Source organism: Podarcis bocagei (assembly GCF_964188305.1).
Source record: "Podarcis bocagei genome assembly, chromosome: 7".
In the NCBI taxonomy this organism is placed as follows: Eukaryota; Metazoa; Chordata; class Lepidosauria; order Squamata; family Lacertidae; genus Podarcis; species Podarcis bocagei.
In genome coordinates, this window is record NC_138132.1 from 65,672,102 (window position 1) to 65,693,274 (window position 21,173).

Consider the following 21,173-nt stretch of genomic DNA (forward strand, 5'->3'; position numbering starts at 1 on the left):
GAGCCACATCCCAAACTTCCCCTTGCCATCCCATCAGAGGCGGACTTTGGAAGGTCTTTCCATAAGAAGATAAGAAGAGCCAGTGGCCCATCTAGTCCAACAACTTGTTATCACAGTGGCCAACCAGATGCCCATTATGGGAAACCTGCAAGGAGGGCCCAAGCCCAAGGACAACAATCTCCCCTTCTGTGGTTTCCAGCAACTGGTATTCAGTGGGAGATTATCTCAAAATGGGTAGTGGTAGGCAGCACTGTAGTTAGCTCTTTATACTTAAAGGGAGGGTCTAGATCAGAAACTAATTACAGAAGGCACAGAGACGGGTTTGGGTTCAATGATTGACTATCATCATCATCTCATAAAATTCATACACTGATCAACTGTAAAAATCTCCAAAGTGGTTTACAAAAAAGATAATACAAAACAATTACAAATAAGAAAAAATTACGGAAATACTTTCAAAAAGTTAAAGTAGACTAAAAGCAGGTGTGCATCAACTTTCTGAACATCTGGGTAGGTGCACCTAAACAAACATGTTTTTAGCAGGTGCCAAAAACAGCACAGTCAAGGAGCCTGCCTGATATCAATCAACTGGGAGTTCCAAAGTGTAGCTGCTGCCACAGTAAAAGACTGAGTTCTTACAAATGTGGAGCAGAATGCCTTTTAGAAACTACATCAGAAATGCTTTGTCAGGTCCCAGTAAGCTGACGGTCCTCTTAATACCCATCCCTAACCTGAGGCCAGGTGGCTACTGGCCCTGCATGCTCCCTCTCCTCACCTTGACTCCCCTCACCTGAGAATAAAGTGAAGGCCAGCTCTCTCCCTCTCTCCCCACTTTCAGCGGCACTGGAGATGAAGCTATTTCACCGTCTGTTAACTCCCCACATTCAAACCTATCAACTGCGGGCCAGTGAGCCTTGCAGATTAAATGGAAGGGAGGAGGAGGAGGGAGAAAGGAAAATGATGGGAAAGGAAAATAGAAGAGTTCCTTAATGACTTTTCTTTAATAATTTTTTCCCTAGCAAAATTTATATGAGATGCTTCTGATGCTGTCGTCGTAAACAGGTTGGCAGCCTTGCACATCGACCCACAAAATTTAATTGCCTACAAGGGTTTCTGCTAACCCATTGACCCACTTATCCCTGTGGGAGGCTCTTTGGTGACATATCAGGTACCCCACATTCATTCTGATGTCTCTCGGCCAGGATTTGTGTGGTCTGTTCAGTTGAATTGCCTTTGCTTTTCTTTTTTTGATGCCACTATGTGGAACAAGCTAAGCTGGGCTTATGGCAAGTGGCCTACCCAAGACTCTGTTTTGAGGGAGTTTCATGGTTAAAGAGAGATCTGAACCTATATCTCCCCAGCTGCACACCAAAACTTGACCCACTGAATCATAGCGATTCTGTCACATTTTTGTGCATCACCTGGTCACATTTTTGTGCATTACCTGGTCCCCATCCATTACATTTCACCAAGCGTTCAGAAGCTTTGTCTATATAGTAAGAAAATTAGGAGAGCCCTGGTGTATCAGGCACCCCCATTTTGGAGGTGACAGGCACATCTGCCAACATTTGATGATAATTTGGCCTTGTCTCCTGATCCCACTAAAGCCACACACCCTTTTCCACTGCTCCCAGTGTGACCGCCTCTGCTTCTGTATATACTTGATCCTATGCTCAGACCCAACTTTTGCATTCACATCTGCATTCCTATGGATGCCTGTGTTCAGATTTAAGGCAGATTGCAGGATCCCCAGTAAGGCCTGCCCCCCGCTGTCCTCATTTCCATCCTGCTGCTCACCATATGCACTCTGTCTTCTTGATTACATCATCTCCTCCCTGACCCAGCCAAACAGAATTTTTCAGCTGAGTTTATTGTTCCTGTTTTGTTTTTGTTTTTTAGTTCACCCAATTTATCCTGCACCCTCCCCAAACCACAGCATCTGAATGTGTATAAGATGCATAAACAAGTGGGAACCTTCCACACAGTTTTGCAGTTTACAAGGATTCTCTGCAGGGATCCAGCCAGCCATGCCCTCTGTCATTCCACATTTAGTCAGCATTCCATCCCCAATGAGCATGCTCAGTCTTCATTGGGTTGCTTGGTGGAAGGTTAACCCCTTTCAGTTACCCACCTCTAAACATACTGTATTTTTAGTTTCGCAAACCTTCGGCATTCAGCATGCTTCTTTAGGGTAGATAAGGATAAGCTGTTGGGAACCGAGTTTGCTGTTTAATAGAAGCAAAGAGTGATAGCACTGTAGAGTCAGAAGGGACCACAGGGGTCATCTAGTTCAACCCCCTGCAATGTAGGAATCACAGCTCAAAAATCCCTGACAGATGGTCAATCTGATCTCTGTTGAAAAACTTCAATTACAGAGTCTACCACCTTCCAAGGGAGTCTGTTCCGCCATCAGACCATCAGAAAGTTTACCTGGAATCCCCCTTCTTGTCATTTGAACCCATTGACTTGGGATGTGGGATGTGGACACACATCATCCCCTTGAAATGATCCAGCCGAGGTAGCCTTCATCTTTGCCCCCCACAGAATTTGGAATCAGAAAGACAGATTGCAGCTTGGGCTTCCACGAACCTTTTCTCGGCGGGGGCTGTGTACTTGCAAGGCCAACCACATGGTGGAATTTAGCTCCCTGCCTGTGGGTGTGAGCCAGATCCACCTTGACGCACATAGATCTGCCTAGACTGACTGACAAGCTGCCTGCTTCCTCGCTGTGTGTTTGGCTGCGAAGCCGGCGCCTGGACTGACTGAAATGAAATGGAACACTTCCCAGTCTTTCTGGGTTCGTGGGCTTTTGCAGTATTTGAAGTGCGTTGCTGAGTGAATTAAAATCCAGGCATGTCACCAGAATGGCAGCCTTTCTGGAAGGAAGGCAGGGGGGAAGAAAGCTGTTCTCCCTGGCTCAGCCAAGGCAGTATCCAGCCTCTTTGACCCTCTGCCCTGGGTCTGCAAAGCATAAATCTCAGCAACTAGAGAAACCTTGAGAGCACAAGATCCAGGGGACACTGTGCTGCTCTCCCCTGCTTTCTTTAAAACCTTGTGGTTTTGGCAGCCTTCCTTCAGGATGTTGAGGTCCAGAAACTCTCATGGCTGGAGTGCTGGGGTCAGCACCAGGGAACAGCAGACTCTTCAGTCTACTATGCCTGGGTGCCCAGCTAAGGCACAGCAAAATTGCACTGTTAGAACTGTGTGTCTGGCTGTTTTAATAAGGACAGCGTCAATCAATGTCTTGCACAGACAAAGCGTTTATTGAGAACATTAAAAAAATAAATAAAAAATGTTCAGCTGAAGCCAGAGAGGGCATCTTTTGCCCCTCCACAAATCCTTTCACAGAGGCACACAGTGGAAGGGTGTGGAACAGTTTGCAATGGTGGTGTAAGAAATAGTTTGCATGTAGAAGTAAGGAAGTAAGAGGAGCCTGCTGGATCAGGCCAATGACCCACCTAGTCCAGCATCCTGTTCTCACAGTGGCCAACTGCAAGCAGAATTTGAACACAAGAAGAATCTCTCCCCACTGAGGTCTCCAACTGGTATTCACAAGCATTGTTGCCTCCACGGAGGTAGAACATAGTCATCATGGCTGGTAGCCATTGACAGTCTTATACTCCATGAATTTCTCCAATCTCTTTCAAAGCCATCCAAGTTGGAGGCTATTACTGCCTCCTGTGGCAGTGAGTTCCACTGTTTAACTATGCATTGCATGAAGAAGGACTTTGTTTTATCCATCCTGAATCTTCCAACATTCAGCTTCATTGGATGTCCCCTTGGTCTACTGTTAGGAGAGAGGGAGAAAAGCTTTTTTCTATCCACTTTCTCTATGCCAGGTGTCATTTTATAAACTCCTGTCCTATTGCCTCTTACTTGCCTTTTCTCTAAAGTCTCCACTTTTCTTCATAGGGGAGTTGCTCCATCTCCTTGATAATTTTGTTGGCCCTTTTTGGAACCTTCATGAACCACCCCAAACATCTCCAGGTAGGACTAGGAAGCCCTCCTCTCTGACTCTCAGGGGCATGCTGCTAGATAGTGTTGGCCAGGAGTAGCTGATGTGTTCCCTTCCAGATGTTACTGGGGCACAACTCCTACTGGCCCCAACCAGCATGGCCAATGGTCAAATGAGAGCTGTAGTTCAATGGTCAACGATGAGAGCTGTAGTTCAACTACATCTGGATGGCAACGCTTTGCCAGCGACAAGCAGCCATGATGTCATCATGCCAAATGAAGCATGGCAACATCAGCAGCCAAAATCTCACCATTCACCACAGCCAATAGCATGAAGGGCAGAGAAGGACTATGAAGGCAAGGACAATGAAGACACAGGAGGAAGGAAAATGAGCCTAAATGTTGGCAAGAAGCAAAATACCGTCCATGAGCTGCTAACTATTTCTGTTTGGGGGAGAGGGGGCGAATCTCTGCAGGTTTTCTTTGATGTAGACAAATCTGAGCACAAAATGAAATAAATTGTTTTGGTTCAGGCAAACTTTTTGATGACTCTCTAAAGCCACTCTTGAAGAGAGAAAAAAATGACTTAATGGCAGGGAGATCCATTTCTGACACAACAGCTCCACTCAAAGCATCCTTGAGCTGGGATCAGAAAGACGAAACAGAGAGAAGAGTTGAGTCTTTTAAAAATGGGTGATGGGGATGCCTCTCTCTGTGTGCTCTCCTTTTTTTCGGGGAGGGTGTCCTCCCTCTTCTAAAAGGAGGGACCATGTTCATTTTCAAACCAGAAAAATGCAAAGCACTCTAAGTAAAGCTAACCTCACAATAAGCCCGCCTGAATCCTGCTGATTACAGCAATTGCCAGAAAGCTCTTTTGCCCGAATAAGTTTGCCTGATTGCCCGTCCTAATTTGTTACATGGAAAATACCTATTTTCTTGTTTAGCAGCCAAGGGTGAAAATCTTTTTTTTCTCTCTCTCTCTCCATCGTACAAGATGCTAAAAATGCTTATACACAGAAGAGAGGAGGGCTGAGTTCTTTTAGCATGGCTTAACTTTTTTTTTTAAAAAATATATATTTCTTTTTCTTTCCTTCTAAATAAATATTCCTTTATATTCAAGTAGGCTGTTCTTCTAAAAATGCGTAATGTTAAGTAGGGGGAGAATATTAAGTCTGTGGCTAGATGGCAAGCTGGGGTCGTAATATAAACTGAAGTGGAAATGGGGCAAACTGAAAGACTAGAGGGTGGAAATGAGGGGGGGAAATTGACATATTTGTCATAGTATTCATCTGGAATTCATCATGTAATACAGTTCAGCTTCAATTTTTCCTTTTAAAGTTTCTAGTCCTTATGACTTGATTGCAGCAATTATTGCCCCCTACTGGGGACTTGGAATGGATGGGTTATAGCAGGCAGAACTCACGATGATGGTAGACTTGCCTTTTTTGGCCTCACCTCGTTCCCTAGGTTCGTGTAAGGATGAAATGAAGCAAGGGAGATTAATGCTCACTTAACAGAAGAAAGCATCAGCAATAAAGAAAGAAAAGCATTTGGCTGATGAGGATTTTTAAAAATTGCTGTTCCTGTTCATTGCTTTATGTGTCTTGCGCCTTTCAAACTGCTGACTGTATATTGTGGGTGGTGGACCTACACCCTCCAGATGTTGCTGGACTGCAACTCCCAGCATCCCTAGCTGGAAAACTGAGTCCACTCTTTGTATATATGAGACCCTGGGGACATGGTGGATAGCTCCGTGGAGATGCGAACCCAGTGTGCGGCAACTGTGCAAAGGGCAAATTCCATGCTAGGGACCATTAGGAAAGGAATTGAAAATAAGTCTGCCAGTATCATAGTAGCATTATACAATTCTGTGTTGCAGCCACATTTGGAATACAGTGGTACCTCGGGTTAAGTACTTAATTCGTTCCGGAGGTCTGTTCTTAACTTGAAACTGTTCTTAACCTGAAGCACCACTTTAGCTAATGGGGCCTCCCGCTGCTGCCATGCCACCGGAGCACGATTTCTGTTCTTATCCTGAAGCAAGGTTCTTAACCTGAAGCACTATTTCTGGGTTAGCAGAGTCTGTAACCTGAAGCGTATGTAACCTGAAGTGTATGTAACCTGAGGTACCACTGTACTGTGTGCAGTTCTTGTTGTCTTGCTTCAAAAAAAGGATGTTGTAGAGTTGGAAAAGGTTCAGAAAAGGTATAACCCAAAATGATCAAGGGGATTGAAAAAATCCCCTATGGGGAAAACTTTCAGGACTTTACAAAAAAAAAGGCAAGGAAGAGGTGACATGACAGAGGTTTGTAAAACGATGCCTGGGAGGGAGAAAGTGGACTTTGAAAAGCTTTTTTTCTCTCTCTTATCACGCTAGAACTAAGGGTGATACAATGAAGCTGAATGTTTGGAGATTAAGGACAGGTAAAAGAAAGTATAAAATCATAGAACTGTAGATCTGGAATCTCTAGTCATCTAGTTCAACCTCCTGCAATGCAGAAATCTCACTAAAGCCTCCATGACAGATGGCCATTCAACTTCTGCTTAAAAATCCAATGAAGGAGAATCCACCACCTACAGAGGAGAACATTCCACTGCTGAACAGTTCTTAACATCAGAAGGTTCCTCCTGATGTTTAGTGTTTCTTGTAACTTAAAACCACTGGTTTGGGCCCTACCATCCATAGCAGGAGACACGTGACAGCCATTCAGGTATTTGAAGATGGCTATCATATATGCTCTTAGTCTCCTCTTTTCTAGGCTAAACATACCCAACCATTCCTCATGGTTGGTTTCCAGAACCTTGACCATCTTGGTCACCCTCCTCTGTACATGTTCCAGCTTGCCAACATCCTTCTTAAATTATGGCACCCAGAATTGGACACAGGATGCTGGACTAGATGGGCCATTGGCCTGACCCATCATGCTTTTCTTAGGTTCTTCTGGATGGGCCTTGCAAAGGTTTACTTGGAACTCTCACAAATGGGTAGATCCTTTCCAGTTTGAGGAGAAGCACACCCTTCCATCCTTACTCCAGACTATCACCCATGATAAGGTATGGCCAGTGGCCAGCTTATCCTTTCCGGGTTGCCCAAAGCAATTCTACTGACATGAAATAGAAATGAGTTTCCTCCTTCAAGACACCGTATCAAGGTTGCTCACTCATCTCCATTAACATCACAGTTCATGATCCCCTTGTCAGGCAGGGGAGAATGAATCTCAAGGATGGACCTAGCCAAGCAAATTGCCCAAAGCGTCCGTATTTCCTGGTAAGGTAGAATTTGGGTTGGGAAGCATTGAAGCCCCCGCAGTTATCTGTTGCAGAGGATCTCATGTGACACACAAACCCGTGTGTGTGTGTGTGTGTGTGTGTGAACACACGAGGGAGAGAAAGATGGTGTGTGTTGACAGGATGTCTTCCTGAATAAAATAGCTATGTGTGGGAGTTTTCTGGTTGTCTAGGCAACACACCACTAAACTATTTGGAGACAGCGATAGGAAATCTTTAGTTCCCAATGAGCTGATTTCTCCAGCCACCTCAAGGAAAGGATGTCCTTTCCCCTTGACTGAGATGGCCACAGATGTCCAAAGGGCCCTCACGTATAGAGAGTGAGCCTTAGTTCATGCACTTAAGAAGGAAGCATCAGAGCAAGGCAGAGGCTTCCGGAATTTTCCTCACTCAAATTTCTTCTTGGAATTTGTTTTTGAAAACGGGTGCATTTGGCACTTTTTGATGCCCTCAAAGAAACATAGAATCGTAGAATTGTAGGCTTGGAAGGAAACCGAAAGGATCATCTAGTCCAGCCCTCTGCAATGCAGGAATTACAACTGAGAGTAGCCATCCAAACTCTCCTTACAAACTTCCAGTGAATGAGAGTCCGCCACCTTCTGAAGTATTCCATTCCACTGTCAAACAGCTTTTACCCTCTGAAAGTTCTTCCCGATATTTAGTCAGAATCTCCTTTCTTGCCATTTGAATCCATTGATTTGGATCTCTGTTGTTTAAATGTCTGGATTTTGTATAGAACATTGTGGGTGGATGGCTTGCACATTTCCGTCATTCTCCAGGTCTGGCATCAAGGGTTCAACATTGATGGGCACTGGCCATTGCACCCACCATTAACGAGATCACTACCAACTCCTCCTCTCCTCTGGCCCCACTGCTGGACCCCTTGCTGCCTCTGTTGTATATGCAAATGAGCTGGGGCTGGAGTAAGGAAGCAGATCAGCTCCTTCCTTGCCTCTGAGCAAGCAGGCAAGGCCTATGCAGGAAAGAGTGAGTGAAGGGTCAGGAATGAGGAAGAGGTGAGCCCACAGGAGGGCACTCTTTAGGGCAATTTGCCCTCTCCCTTACAAAAAACCACTCCTACAGCCTTTACCTTCTACACTATCAGTTGTGTCAATGAATTGCTCTTGCATTGCGATTCGACTGCATGCATAGCTACATCAAGATTCCTTGTCTGTGGTGCTTTGCCCATGCACCAGCAAATGCTTCTTGACAAGAATTTTATTGCAGCCGTGCAGTCACATTGATAGGGTTGCATTGACTGTTAGTTGTGCTCAGAGTAGACCCATGGAAATGAATGGCCTGCGGCTAGTCATGCCCATTAATTCCAAAGGGTTTACACGGAGAAGGATTAGCACTGGATATGATCTGCAATGTTTGTATGTGGAATGAAGATGAACATGAATGAACAGAGCTCAATGCTACCTGTTAATTTTGGATGAGTGTTTGCCAACTCCTATTAAACATGCATTCAGGGTCATGGGAAAAAGAAATGTATGTAGGCTTCCTTCCTTTTCTCTGTTCTTCTCTCCTCTCTGCCAGACCTCCCCACTCTTTTGACAGCCTTGGATCTTGAGTGGACCTGACCTGACCTGACCTGGTGCAAACCAGCTGAATCCTGAGTCAACCCAATTTGGTTCAGGATCTGGGATTCAGCTGGATCTGCTGCACAGCCCTAGTGACGACATTGTCTAAGCACCTACTCCTTTGCTCTGGATTGTTGCTCTGTCCTTTCCTCTCCTATTTTTGTCACTCTGAACCTGTGTCTGGCCCTACCATTGTCCACACAGACTGACCGCACCCACTACTCTGCCTGTCCTTGGAACTCCAGCACCTGGTGATTGACCTTAGCTGAGGCCTCTTAATTAGGACCAAACGTTACCTGACATCAAGGGTTGCAGGACTGGATCATCCCTACAGTTTCTAAAGAGAGCTAAAAGCATCTTTTGAGTGGGAACTGATTTTGACAAGGGCAGTCACTGCTGCAACCATCAGGGGAGACAGCTGGACCCTCCCACACACACAGTTTCCCCATTCCAAATCGTCTGCGATTTCCCCCCTCAGATTTGCTCACTATAGCGGAGGCAGGATAAAGTACATGTAGGGGTTGGTGGATGGATCAGGTTATTCTGTTTCCGCGTCAGTTTCACTTGCTTTTATTCATATATTCATTCCATCCTCTTTCAGCATCAATTGGTGAATGCCCTTGTTTTTAATGTTTGATGTTGTCACTTTTTTATTATTAATATTCTGTTGGGAGCTGCCAAGAGTGGCTGGGGAAACACAGCCAGATGAGCGGGGTATAAATATATTATTATTATTATTATTATTATTATTATTATTATTATTATTATACAAGCAAACCACAGCAAAAAATAACAAATCACTTTTTTGAAAAGGTCACATTTTGCCTTTAAATTAGGGATGGGGAATAAATTTGATTCAGTTCACCTTTAAAGGTAAACCTACCTAATTTACACTCAACTAACACAGTGCATGAGCTGAAATGCAGACATCCTTCAAAAATTCACACTCCTCTTAATTTTGCAATGTGGTTCTCCAGCCAAGTAATGGGCACAAAAATGTACATTCTAGGGTAAAATTTGCCTAAAAATGCATCTGTTGTGGAAAATAACATACCAAAGAGCAGCGTAGAAGAAGTTGCCTTGCAAAAAGATTTTGCATACTGTGTTAGGCAGAATGGCGTACAAGATTGTATATAGGAGGGGAAACCTAGAGTAAACATAGTTATGAATTTCATTTACAAGCATGCATTTTAATGCAAAACGTGCATTTTTATAGGCATTTTGGTTGTTTTAGCTCAAACCTGTATTTCAAAATTTGGAGGAGTGCAATAAATAGAAGGGATCTCTGCATTCTGATATGTGTATTAGTCCAGGAGGTGTGAATGGGGTTGTTCCATGTAAAACTGTGGACCGAACAAAGTCTTAGAGCCTCCCCAGCTACCCCATAAACCCAGACCAAAATGTAAGTTGCTGCTCAGTTGTAAAAGGAATTGCTTACGTAGTGTGGACAGGATACAGACTGCCCAGTCTGCAGACACAGAGGTTAAAACACCACAAGGGCTGAGAGAATGAAGTTATATACTTGGGGCTGTGGTGATTGTGAGCCTGGAGATGGATGCCCTGTCAGGCAACCCTGTGCCCTGGCTGTCTTCCTCTCCTGCAAGGAGAAATTTCAAATCACATTAACAGTGTTAGCCGGGGCTCAAGTCTGAGTCTGACGGGCCATTATAAATGACAGCAAGGCTGGGCATTTTTATTAAGGAAGAGCCTTGCTTTAATGCTCTCTCTGGAAACTTGCACTCTTGACTTACCCGCAGCAATGCCTGGGATTTTCCTTGCAGATCTGCAGGAGAGGAGAATGATTCCCTCTTTTGTCTTTCAATTATTGTTTCCTAGACATCATAAAAGGGGTGGCAAAGGCAGGTAGGAGACTCATTGGGCCCATTTGGAGGTGTGTGTGTGTGGGGAGTTCTAAAGCAACCCCTGACACCTCTATCAATGCCGTTTAACCAAATGAACTATCTCCGCCTCTAAAAGAAGAAGCATTCTTTCTAGCACACCTAAGGACAGTAGCTGCAATACTGCCCGTTGGCTATCATCAGTGGTGGTGCTGAAGAGCCAATAGTTCCCTCCTCTGCAGAGCGTGCCAGGATTTCTGGCTTTTATTAGTATCACCTTGAAGCGCTCCCTGCCATCACTGAACCAAATAGGGTTCAGTTGCAGGACTGGACGAATGTTGGGTGGGTGCCCCAGCAAAGTGCTCTTTGGGGGGCAACATGATAGAAGTTAATAAAACTATGCAAGGCATAGGGAAAGTGGATAAAGGAAAGTTTTTCTCCCTCCCCCACAGCTGGTATATAACTCATTTCCAACAGCTGGTATTCAGAAGCATCGCTGCCTGTAACTCTGAATAAAGAGCATAACCACTGTAACTGGTAGCCATTGATAGACTCCATCCTCCATGAATTTCTCCAAGCCTCTTTTAAATGCATGCAAGTTGGTGGCCACCACTGCCTCCTGGGGGATTGAGTTCCCTAGCTTAACTATGTGGGATGTGAAACACAAGAGCAGTCATGTACAATATTCCTAGAGTGAACATGTTTACCCATGGGGAGGAATATTTGTCCAGCCATCAGGTAAACTTCCTGTTTCCTTCTGGGCTGGGACAGACTTCCTCTGCATGTGACTAGAGGTGGGTGTGGCCTCACCTGTGCAGGTAACAACAAAAGCACAGGGCAGGGCAGCTACCTCTCTCTTTCTCCACATGCATCGAAGAAGCAACATCTGCTTAGCCAAAGATGCCCTCTTGGCTTCCAGCCAAGAGAGGACAAAGGGACTGTTTTCTTATGGAATAGTTTCCAAGTATATGTTACTTTTCTAAGCTAAGTCTGCCTTCTGGGACCCGATTGTGAACAGAATGTGTGAGTAAACCTTTTTTTTATACATTTGTAGAAGACTGTGTCGTGTCTTATCTTTTATGACGGAATAAGGGGGAAATAACAGAATAGTTGTTATAGAGGCTTTAGCAAGCCTGAGCAAACGCATCCGCTGCAAGTTTAAAAAGTGGGAATGCTACTCTGCTAAATTGTAGAACTTGTTAACACAAGTTGGAAAAGGATATAATCAGACAATATATCCTCTCCTGCACCCCTGAACATTCCCACAAACTATGTGTCATGTGAAGAAATACTTTCTTTTTCTTCATTTTCTTTTTATCTGTCTTGTCAGGGACTGGGCAGAGGAGGAATGGTGGAGACCACCTCCCCAGTCTGACGCTTCCTGAGAAGAAGGAGACAGTTCAGAATTACAATGGGGTTTGAGGGAGGTTACAGCTGAGAGGCAGTTGAGGGGGGGGACACTGGGAAATAATGGGAGAAGAGGAAGAAGAAGCACCAGGGGAGAGACAACTGATGGACTGTGTCTTTAGAAAGCATTCCAGATCCCCCTCCTCTCCCAGAACATGGCGGGCCTTGAAAGTAGGAGAGCAAAGAGCTCAAAGGCAAAAGGCCCTTTCCAGCACTGGTAGCGATGACTCATGAAGAAGTGGGAGAGACGGAGGGGGTGGGGTTTCACTGGGAGCAGCACCTCCAAGAGGCTGCATTTCTAAGCCTCTCTCTGTGAATATTGAATAAAAAGCACTGGTAATAACTTTCCTTGTCTTATCCATTCCTAGCAACCTACTGTGGGGGGTTGGGTCCTCTGACGCCTGACATGTCATGAATCTCCCAACATTAAGTTGCACAGGATGTCCACAAGTTCCAATGTTACGACAGAAGGAGAAAATAGGAAAAAATATTTAGTGGAGTCTGTAACCAAAGTGTTTGTAACCCGAGGTGTTTGTAACCCGAGGTACCACTGTAATATCCTTTTTTGAGGTTAGCCAACAAGAACTGCACACAGTATTCCAACTGTGGCTGCACCATAGAATTGTATAACAATATTATGATACTGGCAGTTTTAGGTTCAGTCCCTTTCCTATAGACCGCTAGCATGAGAATCACAGCTGGGGGAAATGCAGTTGTGCTCACATCCTGCTTCTGGGCTTCCCATTGGGCATATGGTTGGCCACTGGGAAAATAAGATGCTGGAGTGGATGGGTTGCTTCCTCTTGCATTCTCATGTTCATACTTCTACAGAGAGACTAGCTGGACCTTTCACTGCTCAGCAGATGTGGCCAAGACTGGCCGAGTTTCCAGGATAGGATTTTGCAGTCTCACAGAGCTGTGTCAGGCCCTTGAGGACCCAGAGCCATTCCGAACAGTTTGCGTGATCATGCCAGATCTGATTGTGCATCATGCCCAGTCAGCAAGACATAATGCAGCCATTCTCTCCCTTCTCTCTTCCATCTCTATTTCATTTCATTAAAAAAGTAAGTTTTATAGCCTACTGGATGTGCCGGATGGAAGGAAAAATACAAGGGCTTATCTCAGGGCTGCTAAATTGCAATCCTGGGCAGTGAGTCAACCTGGTTATTGCTGAGAGGAACAATGGAAGGGATTGATGGCTATTAGATGTAAATCGAACCTCTGCATTGAAGGGCAGTATATCTCTGAGCAGTAAATGCTGTGGGGCCACAAAGCAAGGCTGGTTGTGGGTGGCGATGGCAAAGTGACATTCCCTGCCTTCCCTTCCCATAGTCCAGTGTTTTTCAGAAGAAAAGACAAGCCCTTGCTGGATTAGGCCAAAGGAGGACCATCTAGTCCAGTATCCTGTTCTCACAGTGGCCAACCAGATGCCTGTGGGAAGTCTCTGTGAGGACAGAGAGCACTGTTGCCTCCTGTGGCTTCCAGGGTAATGGGAAGCCGGGTTAGATTCACCGATATTCAATTTTTGCCCAAATATCCAATTCTGAATGTGACATTTGAAAACTGCAAAATGCTTGGGTATGTCATCCATCAATGCTACTGCGTGTCAACTGTCAAATAGCAAATATGGAATTCATTAGGGGCTACCACCCCTTCTCATAGTGCTTGCCAACCTTGCCTACCTGCCACCAACCCACCACCCCCTTGCCAATCCTCACCTCTCTCTTTACACCCAAATCTCAAATCCCCTCACAACTCCTTCAGGCACTCCCCCATATCCCATCACAGTTACTCTGTGTACCTCCATCCCTGCTATAATCAAACCTCGGCGGTTGTTTAAAACCCAATTTTATATCCTGACTTCTCCTTTGCTCCCCCCCCCCAATACCTTGGCCATGCAACTCCCAAGACTGTGATGAAGCACTACAAATCCTTCATCAGAGGCTGCCCTCTGACTTCATGCAAATCCAGGATTATGGAGCAGCCTGATGACAGTCATATATATATATATAAATAATGGTACCTCAGGTTACAAACTTACGGTGATTCCTTCCAGAGGTCTGTTCTTAACCCGAAACCATTCTTAACCTGAGGTACCACTTTAGCTAATGGGGCCTCCTGCTGCTGCCGCACTTCTGCTGCACAATTTCTGTTCTCATCCTGAGGTAAAGTTCTTAACCTTAGGTACTACTTACGGGTTAGCGGAGTTTGTAACCCGAAGTGTTTGTAATCTGAAGCGTTTGTAACCCAAGGTACCTCTCTCTCTCTCTCTCTCTCTCTCTCTCTATATATATATATATATATAAAGAAATGTCATCTGTTCAATATTGTGGGCATCAACTAGATATATTTTGGGAAAACGTTTTGGCAAATGTGGGTAGGGAGACCTTTAAGGTGTCTGAGGAGGTGTTCCAGCTCTGGAAACAAAAGTGCTCATTAACCAAAAACGTTGAGCCAATTTGCACATTTGGGATAACAGTATGGTCCAGTCCTGCTTGGCCTCCATTCTTGCTGACCCAACCATGTAAAATGTCACATTTAAAGGGCAACCTGTGTTGAAATCCAACAAATCTTCACCACCCAAAGGTTTGTGTGCCAGGGAAGAAATTTCAGAGCTAGCCCATTCTCTGATTTGTTAGCCACTCATGTGAGATAAGATTTCGGAGACAAGCAGAACTGCCAGATCCGTCTGGAGAGTTTCAGTGCGTCATCCTGCAACACTCCCCTTGAATGAACTCTGTTGACTTTTCTGTTTGTTTGCTTCTTTCTAACACAGCTCTGTGTCTATCTGCAGGTCAGGTTATCCTGTACGAAGCCATGCTTGGATTTTAATAGCCATGTTCCGACTTGCCATGGATTTCACCTCTTGTGAATCTTTGGGCCACGGTCATAGGCCCTTGCAAAGACCTGGTCACCGTGACCGACATGGATTCTGGCATAGTCCTTTGTGGAGTCTTAGATCCGGGCAGCAGGCCAGGAGTTATGGGCTTCCAGGGAACTATGCTTTCCCCTATTTGGAACGGTCTAACGGACAGCTGGCCAGTACGTATCATTCCAAACGTCTACACAAAGCCACGGACCTCCTCTGGGAAAATGGGCACCCCGAGCACTTTGTCCCCGCCAGATCAGACCCTTCTCTGGCAGACGGGAGTACAGCATACCAGACTTACTTGAGGAGGAGGAAAAGGTACCTCCGGGCAATTGGCAAGCCCACTCCAGAGACCGAGGTGATTGTCTGGGGGTCCACAAGCCCTTTGGAAACCCTGGAGAGCTTCTCGGGAATTTATGGCAGTGCCACCACCATCTCTGTTTTGCGACACAAGACCACCACCATCTCCACCACCACCACCACCACGATCACCACCACAACTGCGGCTTCCACGACGGTTCAGCCAGAAGGACCTGGCCCTGGGATTGGCACACCCAAGAACAACCCCGGTGTGATTAGCACAATGGTACCACCTGCCACTTCTGATGGGAACAGAAAAGAGGTTGGTGCCCCTCCACCCAAGATCCCAGGAGATACTTCAGGTATATTTATAGATTGCTTTTAGATTTGTATGTATTTGCTTGCATGTGTGCAAATGTTGCGTTTCATTTCCAGTTGTTCATCCAAGCAGGAAAACAAACAAACACACTGGGTTTCTATTGTGATTGGATGAAGGGGCATACTACGTAACAGAAATGCAACACACACGTACCACTAATTCATAGAACGTGATATCAGAGTGGTTCACAACAATTTTGTATAAAACCATGCAATAAAAGCCATATTAAAAAAGTTGAAATCTGGAATTAGGAAACTACTGTGGAAAGCTGTATTATCAATTGCCTGATAGAATAGAAAGGTTTTCAGGAAGTATTTAAAAGTTGGCACAAAAGGAGCTTTCTGAATCGTCTGTTTGCAAAGCATTACCCCATACTGGGCCAATGACACTAAAGGCTCAATTTCTTGTTGTTAGTACTGAGACCGAAATGGGACAGAATTAACTGCTTAGCCCATCTGTGTAGCCCACCTGATCCTCATCACCCCTCTGCCATTTTGCAACCCATTATAGAAAACCCACAGTGTGGTTTCCTTAATGCCAAAATAATTTTCTTGAACACAGTTGCATGCTGGTAAGTTACTTAGGACTGTCCTATCATTAGGCAGTTGCCTCAGATGGCAGATACTAGGGGGGGGGGACAGGGGGCAGTGGTGGAGAGATGGTGGAAGAAAGGTGTCTATGTACCAGTTGGCCAATCCCTGCTCCCTCTAAACTTCCTTGTTGACTTCCAGTGTGGTGGAGGATACCATCATGTTGGCAGTGTTGAAGGAAGATTCAGCTCCCAGTCTGGTCAGCTTTTGCACCTGAGGCGAAGGAGGCAACTCTCTAGCCTTTTGTTTCAAGCGGCAAAAAGACATAGTCTTTCCCCTGAGCCCTCTAATGACCTGGACATAAGAGCACAATAAGTGCCTGCTGGATCAGGACAATGGCCCATCTAGTACACAGTGGCCACTCAGATACCTATGATGGGAAGCCTGCAAGCAGGATTCAAGCATAAGATCACTCTCCCCATCCTGTGGCTTCCAGAAACTGGTATTCAGAAGCATTACTGCCTCTGACGGTAGAGGCAGAGCATTGTCATCAAGGTTAGTAGCCACTGATAGTCCTCTCCTCCATGGATTTGTCTAATTCCCTTTATAAGCCATCTAAATTGGTAGCCACCACTGCATCCTGTGGCAGGGAGTTCCACAGTTTAACTATGTGTTGTCTGCCTTGGCTCTTTCAACATTTAGTTTCACTGGATGTCCACGAGTTCTAATGTCTTATGAGAGAAGGAGGGAAACCCTACCCCTTTCTCCTTCCACTTTTTCCATGCCATGCATGCATACTTTTATAAATTTCTATCATGGACCCCTTCTTGGGAGTAGTTTTCTAGTAAAGAAACAAACGAACAAAAGGATTACAGTTGAAAATGGAATGAAATGCGTTTCAAGGAAAATGTTCAGCCACTGAGCAAACTGGAACTCCCTCCTTCCCTCCCTCTGATCCTTCATTTTTATGTGTGGTACTCACTAGGGGTTTAAAGGGGGTTTGTCCGTAAGCTCAGTAAATCCACACGTGGAAGCCCTGTAATCGAATCTAAGCGCCATGCTCATTCCTCATAGCGCAACGCACCGATTCCATTCGCTCAGCAGCTGGAAGTGGACTTTCCATTTATTGCAAATTATGTTTGCTATTACAGAAGTTTAGACTGGAAGGCCCTTTGCCACACATGAAGTAAATTAAATCGCAGAGAATGTTGGTTGTGACTCGTAGAGCCCAGAAAGATGCTTCTCTTTAATAAAAGGGAAAGAGAGGAATTGTTGGAATTTACAGTATAATCTATACCCAGATTAATTTCTCTAATGGACCCATCTTCTAGGGAGAAATAGATATTAACTTATTCCTTTCCCTGAATACTGAACTAGGCATTAGAAGGAGTGTTTGGTAGGCTGCTGAAATGAAAAGGAAAAGCAGCAGTCTTGCATCTGCTCTTTAGCTAGTGCAGCCACCTCCAGATTTAGATTACAATTCTCATCAGGCCTAGCCAGCAAAAGTTAAGGATCAGAGACAATGGGAGCTGTACACCACAATATCAGAAGGTTGCTGTATTGACTACTCGTGGTGTGGCACTATCAACTTGGAGTGCTATGTCCAGTTCTGGGCACCACAGTCCAAAGGATATTGGGATAGCTCAGTCGGTAGAGCATGAGACTCTTAATCTCAAGGTTGTGGGTTCGAGCCTCACCTTGGGCAAAGAATCCTGCATTGCAAGGGGGTTGGCCTAGATGACCCACGTGGTCCCTTCCAACTCTACATTTCTATGATTCTGTGACAAGCTGGAAGGTGTTCAGAGGAGGGTGACTGGGTTGATCAAGAACGGCTATGAAGAATGGCTGAGGGAGTTGGGTATGCTCAGCTTGGAGGAGAGAAGACTGAGAGGTGATGTGATAGCCATCTTCAAATACTCAAAGGGCTGTCTGTCACAGCCTGTCCCAGATAAGGAAGGCACATGCTTGTTAGTTACCACTTTATTGGGAAGAGAAACACTGACAGCCGCTTCCTCCATGCTCCGGATAGGCATGCACACATGCACACATGCTTCTAGGTAAAGGTAAAGGGACCCCTGACCATTAGGTCCAGTCGTGGTCGACTCTGGGGTTGCGGCGCTCATCTCGCTTTATTGGCCGAGGGAGCCAGTGTACAGCTTCTGGGTCATGTGGCCAGCATGACTAAGCCACTTCTGGCGAACCAGAGCAGCGCACGGAAATGCCGTTTACCTTCCCGCCGGAGTGGTGCCTATGTATCTACTTGCACTGTGAACTGCTAGGTTGACAGGAGCAAGGACCGAGCAACAGGAGCTCACCCCATTGTGGGGATTTGAACCACCGACCTTCTGATCGGCAAGTCCTAGGCTCTGTGGTTTAACCCACAGCGCCACCTGTGTCCTCATGCTTCTAGGCAGCTGTCCACAAATCTGGGCCCTGTGGAGCAGTTGCAGCAACAGGGAAAACCTTCCCCTTTGCCGGCTTATATACATTTCCCTGACAAGTCGCCCACCCACAAGCTGCAACTTCTGCATGGAAGGTGCCACTGCCCTTCCCACTTCAAGCCCCTCCTGGTTTAAGGAGATGCTGGGTGGGGGAACTTTGTGGGGAGTCTACTGACCCGTCTGTTGGCTAAACAGCCTCTTCTTCTTCTGGCACATCTGGCACACCTTCCTCTCTCTCGGTCTGCCCTGACCCTCCCTCCCCTGACTCCTGCCTTGCAGGCAATGTCATATGCCATAAATCACTGCTCCCTTCTTCGGGGTTGCTCTGCTGGTCCTCTGCCTGCGCCACATACCCTTCAGGGCCTGCCACTCCCTGACACCATCACATAGAAGATGGAGGAAGTTTATTTTTTGCAGCTCTGGAGGGTAGGACCCAAACCAATGGATTCAAATGACAGGAAAAGGGATTCCGACTAAATACAAGGAAGAACTTTCTGATGGTGAGAGCCATTCGACAGTGGAACAGACTCCTTCAGGAAGTGGTGGCCCCTCCCTCACTGGAGGTTTGCAGACAGAGGTTTGGATGGCTATCTGTCAGGGCTTCTTTAGCTGTGATTCATGCATTGCTTGGGGTCAGACTAGATTGCCCTTGGGGGAACCTTCCAGCACCACAATTCTGTGATTCTACCATTCTATTATCCTAAATGCCTGATGGCAACATGGTTAAGGATGCATCTGAAATTTATCCAAATTTATTTCTAGACTCGGGAACTCTAAAGTACATCATTTTGCTTGCCGCGTCTCCTGATAGCAGCCTTGTGGCTCCAAGGTGAATAATGTCTTGTTCCAGCTTGAGTCAGGCAGGAGGAGGTAGCAATCAATCTTTGGAATTTTATTCACTGGTTGGTTTTCATTTATGAATTGCTTCCTATGGGATTTAAGAAACAAAAACAGCAGAAATAAAAACCTACACAAAAGGACTTCATACATAAAAGCAATTAAAACAATTTCACATGTGGAAAAGCAATTCCATGGAGGAAAACAATTTCAAATTTCATACAGACTTGGGTTTTTTATATTTTATATATATACCTCTCTACTTGAGAGCCTGGTTGAAAAAGGAACACTTTCAATCAGCGCTGGAAAGACTACAAAGCCTGTCTGATAGCAGGAGAGGGGGAGAGAGAGAAAGACAGAGTTTTGGTGGTTAGGTGCTGCTACACATAATGCTTGATTCCAATATTATATGAATGGACTTTTGATGAGATAATATCTGTGCAGTGTTTGCTTGGGTATTTAAAGAGAGCGAAGAACCAGTGTGGTGTAGATGGAATAGAAGATGGGAGACCTGGGTTCAAATCCCTGCTCAGCTGTGAAGATAATCTTGAGCCAGCCAGTCACCACTTCTCAGCCTCAATGTTCCTCATTTATTCATTTAATCCTCAGAACAACACTGTGAGGCAGGTTAGGCCGAGAGGCAGTGACTGGCCCAAGGTCACCCAGCTTCATGGCCAAGTGTAAAATTAAACCTGGGTCTCTTGGGTCCTAGTCCAGTACTCTAACCAATACACCTCCCTCTCTCTCTCTCTCTCTCTCTCTCTCTCTCTCTCTCTCTCTCTCTCTTGCAGTGGCGTAGCGTGGGGGGTGCAGGGGGGCCCAGCCGCACTGAGCACAACATCTGGGGGTTAGGGTTAGGGGGCGCAAATTACTTGCCTTGCCCCGGGTGCTGACAGCCCACGCTACGCCACTGCTCTCTTGCATCCTGCCTTAAAGCTCACATGCATTTTGCACATGCTTTTCTCCTGATGTATTCATTTTGCATTATAGAATCCATTCCTGCAGGTTTATATTCCATAATATACACCATTTCTTTGGGCACTACAGATTGTTATATATACTTTTTAAGGAGGAGGACTGTGCAGAAGCGGGAGCTAACTCCTAACCCTAACTCTTGCCTTTGGCACCTGATATATGTGTTTTGAGGACCCGCCCTGTCTTTGTGAATGTAATATGCTTCAATTGTTTTCAATTACCAGTTTTAAATTGTTGTATCCCACCCTGCGACCTGCTGGTGACAGGTGGGTAATAATCATAGCTGTCAATGTTCCCCCTTTTTTTAAAGGGAAATTCTCTTATTCCGAATAGGATTCCTCGCAAGAAAAGGGAAAAGTTGACAGCTATGGTAATAATAATTGCAGATATGAAGAAGTGTGAATCTTGAAGGGTGCTGTGCATAGTTAAGCTATGGAATTCACTACTGTAGGGGGTTCATAATTTATTTTTTTTGTTCATATGGTGGCTCAGAAAATGCAAATCAAGTAGATTTGCATTAAATTATGAAATAATTTCTATCTCATTCACTACCTGGACCTTACAGGATAATCAGCTTGCTTAGAGTGGTTTGCTACAAAAAGGCAGGGGGTTGCAGACTGGGAGGCCCCCGCCTCTTATGCTCTTTGTAGCTGAAACCTGGAGATTAGGTGAGGAGGGACGGAGGGAACGTGTGCCCATTCACCCTTCCAACAGACATCCTGCTACCAATTCCGATTACTTACTGATTCAGTCGTTGCTCCTGCCCCAACAC

At 45.4% G+C, this 21,173-nt stretch overlaps 1 protein-coding gene and 1 long non-coding RNA gene across 6 annotated transcripts in view; both read left to right on the forward strand.

Annotated features, from left to right (window-relative positions):
• Positions 1-21,173, forward strand: part of LOC308592502 — a 643,114-nt gene that overhangs the window by 222,783 nt on the left and 399,158 nt on the right. The gene's annotated exons all lie outside the window — the stretch shown is intronic.
• The window catches only part of AJAP1 (adherens junctions associated protein 1), a 124,906-nt gene that overhangs the window by 33,602 nt on the left and 70,131 nt on the right, over positions 1-21,173 (forward strand). For all 5 annotated transcript variants that reach the window (XR_014010526.1, XR_014010527.1, XM_081204027.1 and 2 more), the window contains exon 2: positions 14,865-15,601. Coding sequence is in view for 3 of the 5 variants with exons in the window: in XM_081204027.1 (XP_081060153.1) it covers positions 14,865-15,601 (737 nt within the window). In the remaining 2 variants the exon portion in view is untranslated. The remainder of the gene's footprint in view (positions 1-14,864; positions 15,602-21,173) is intronic.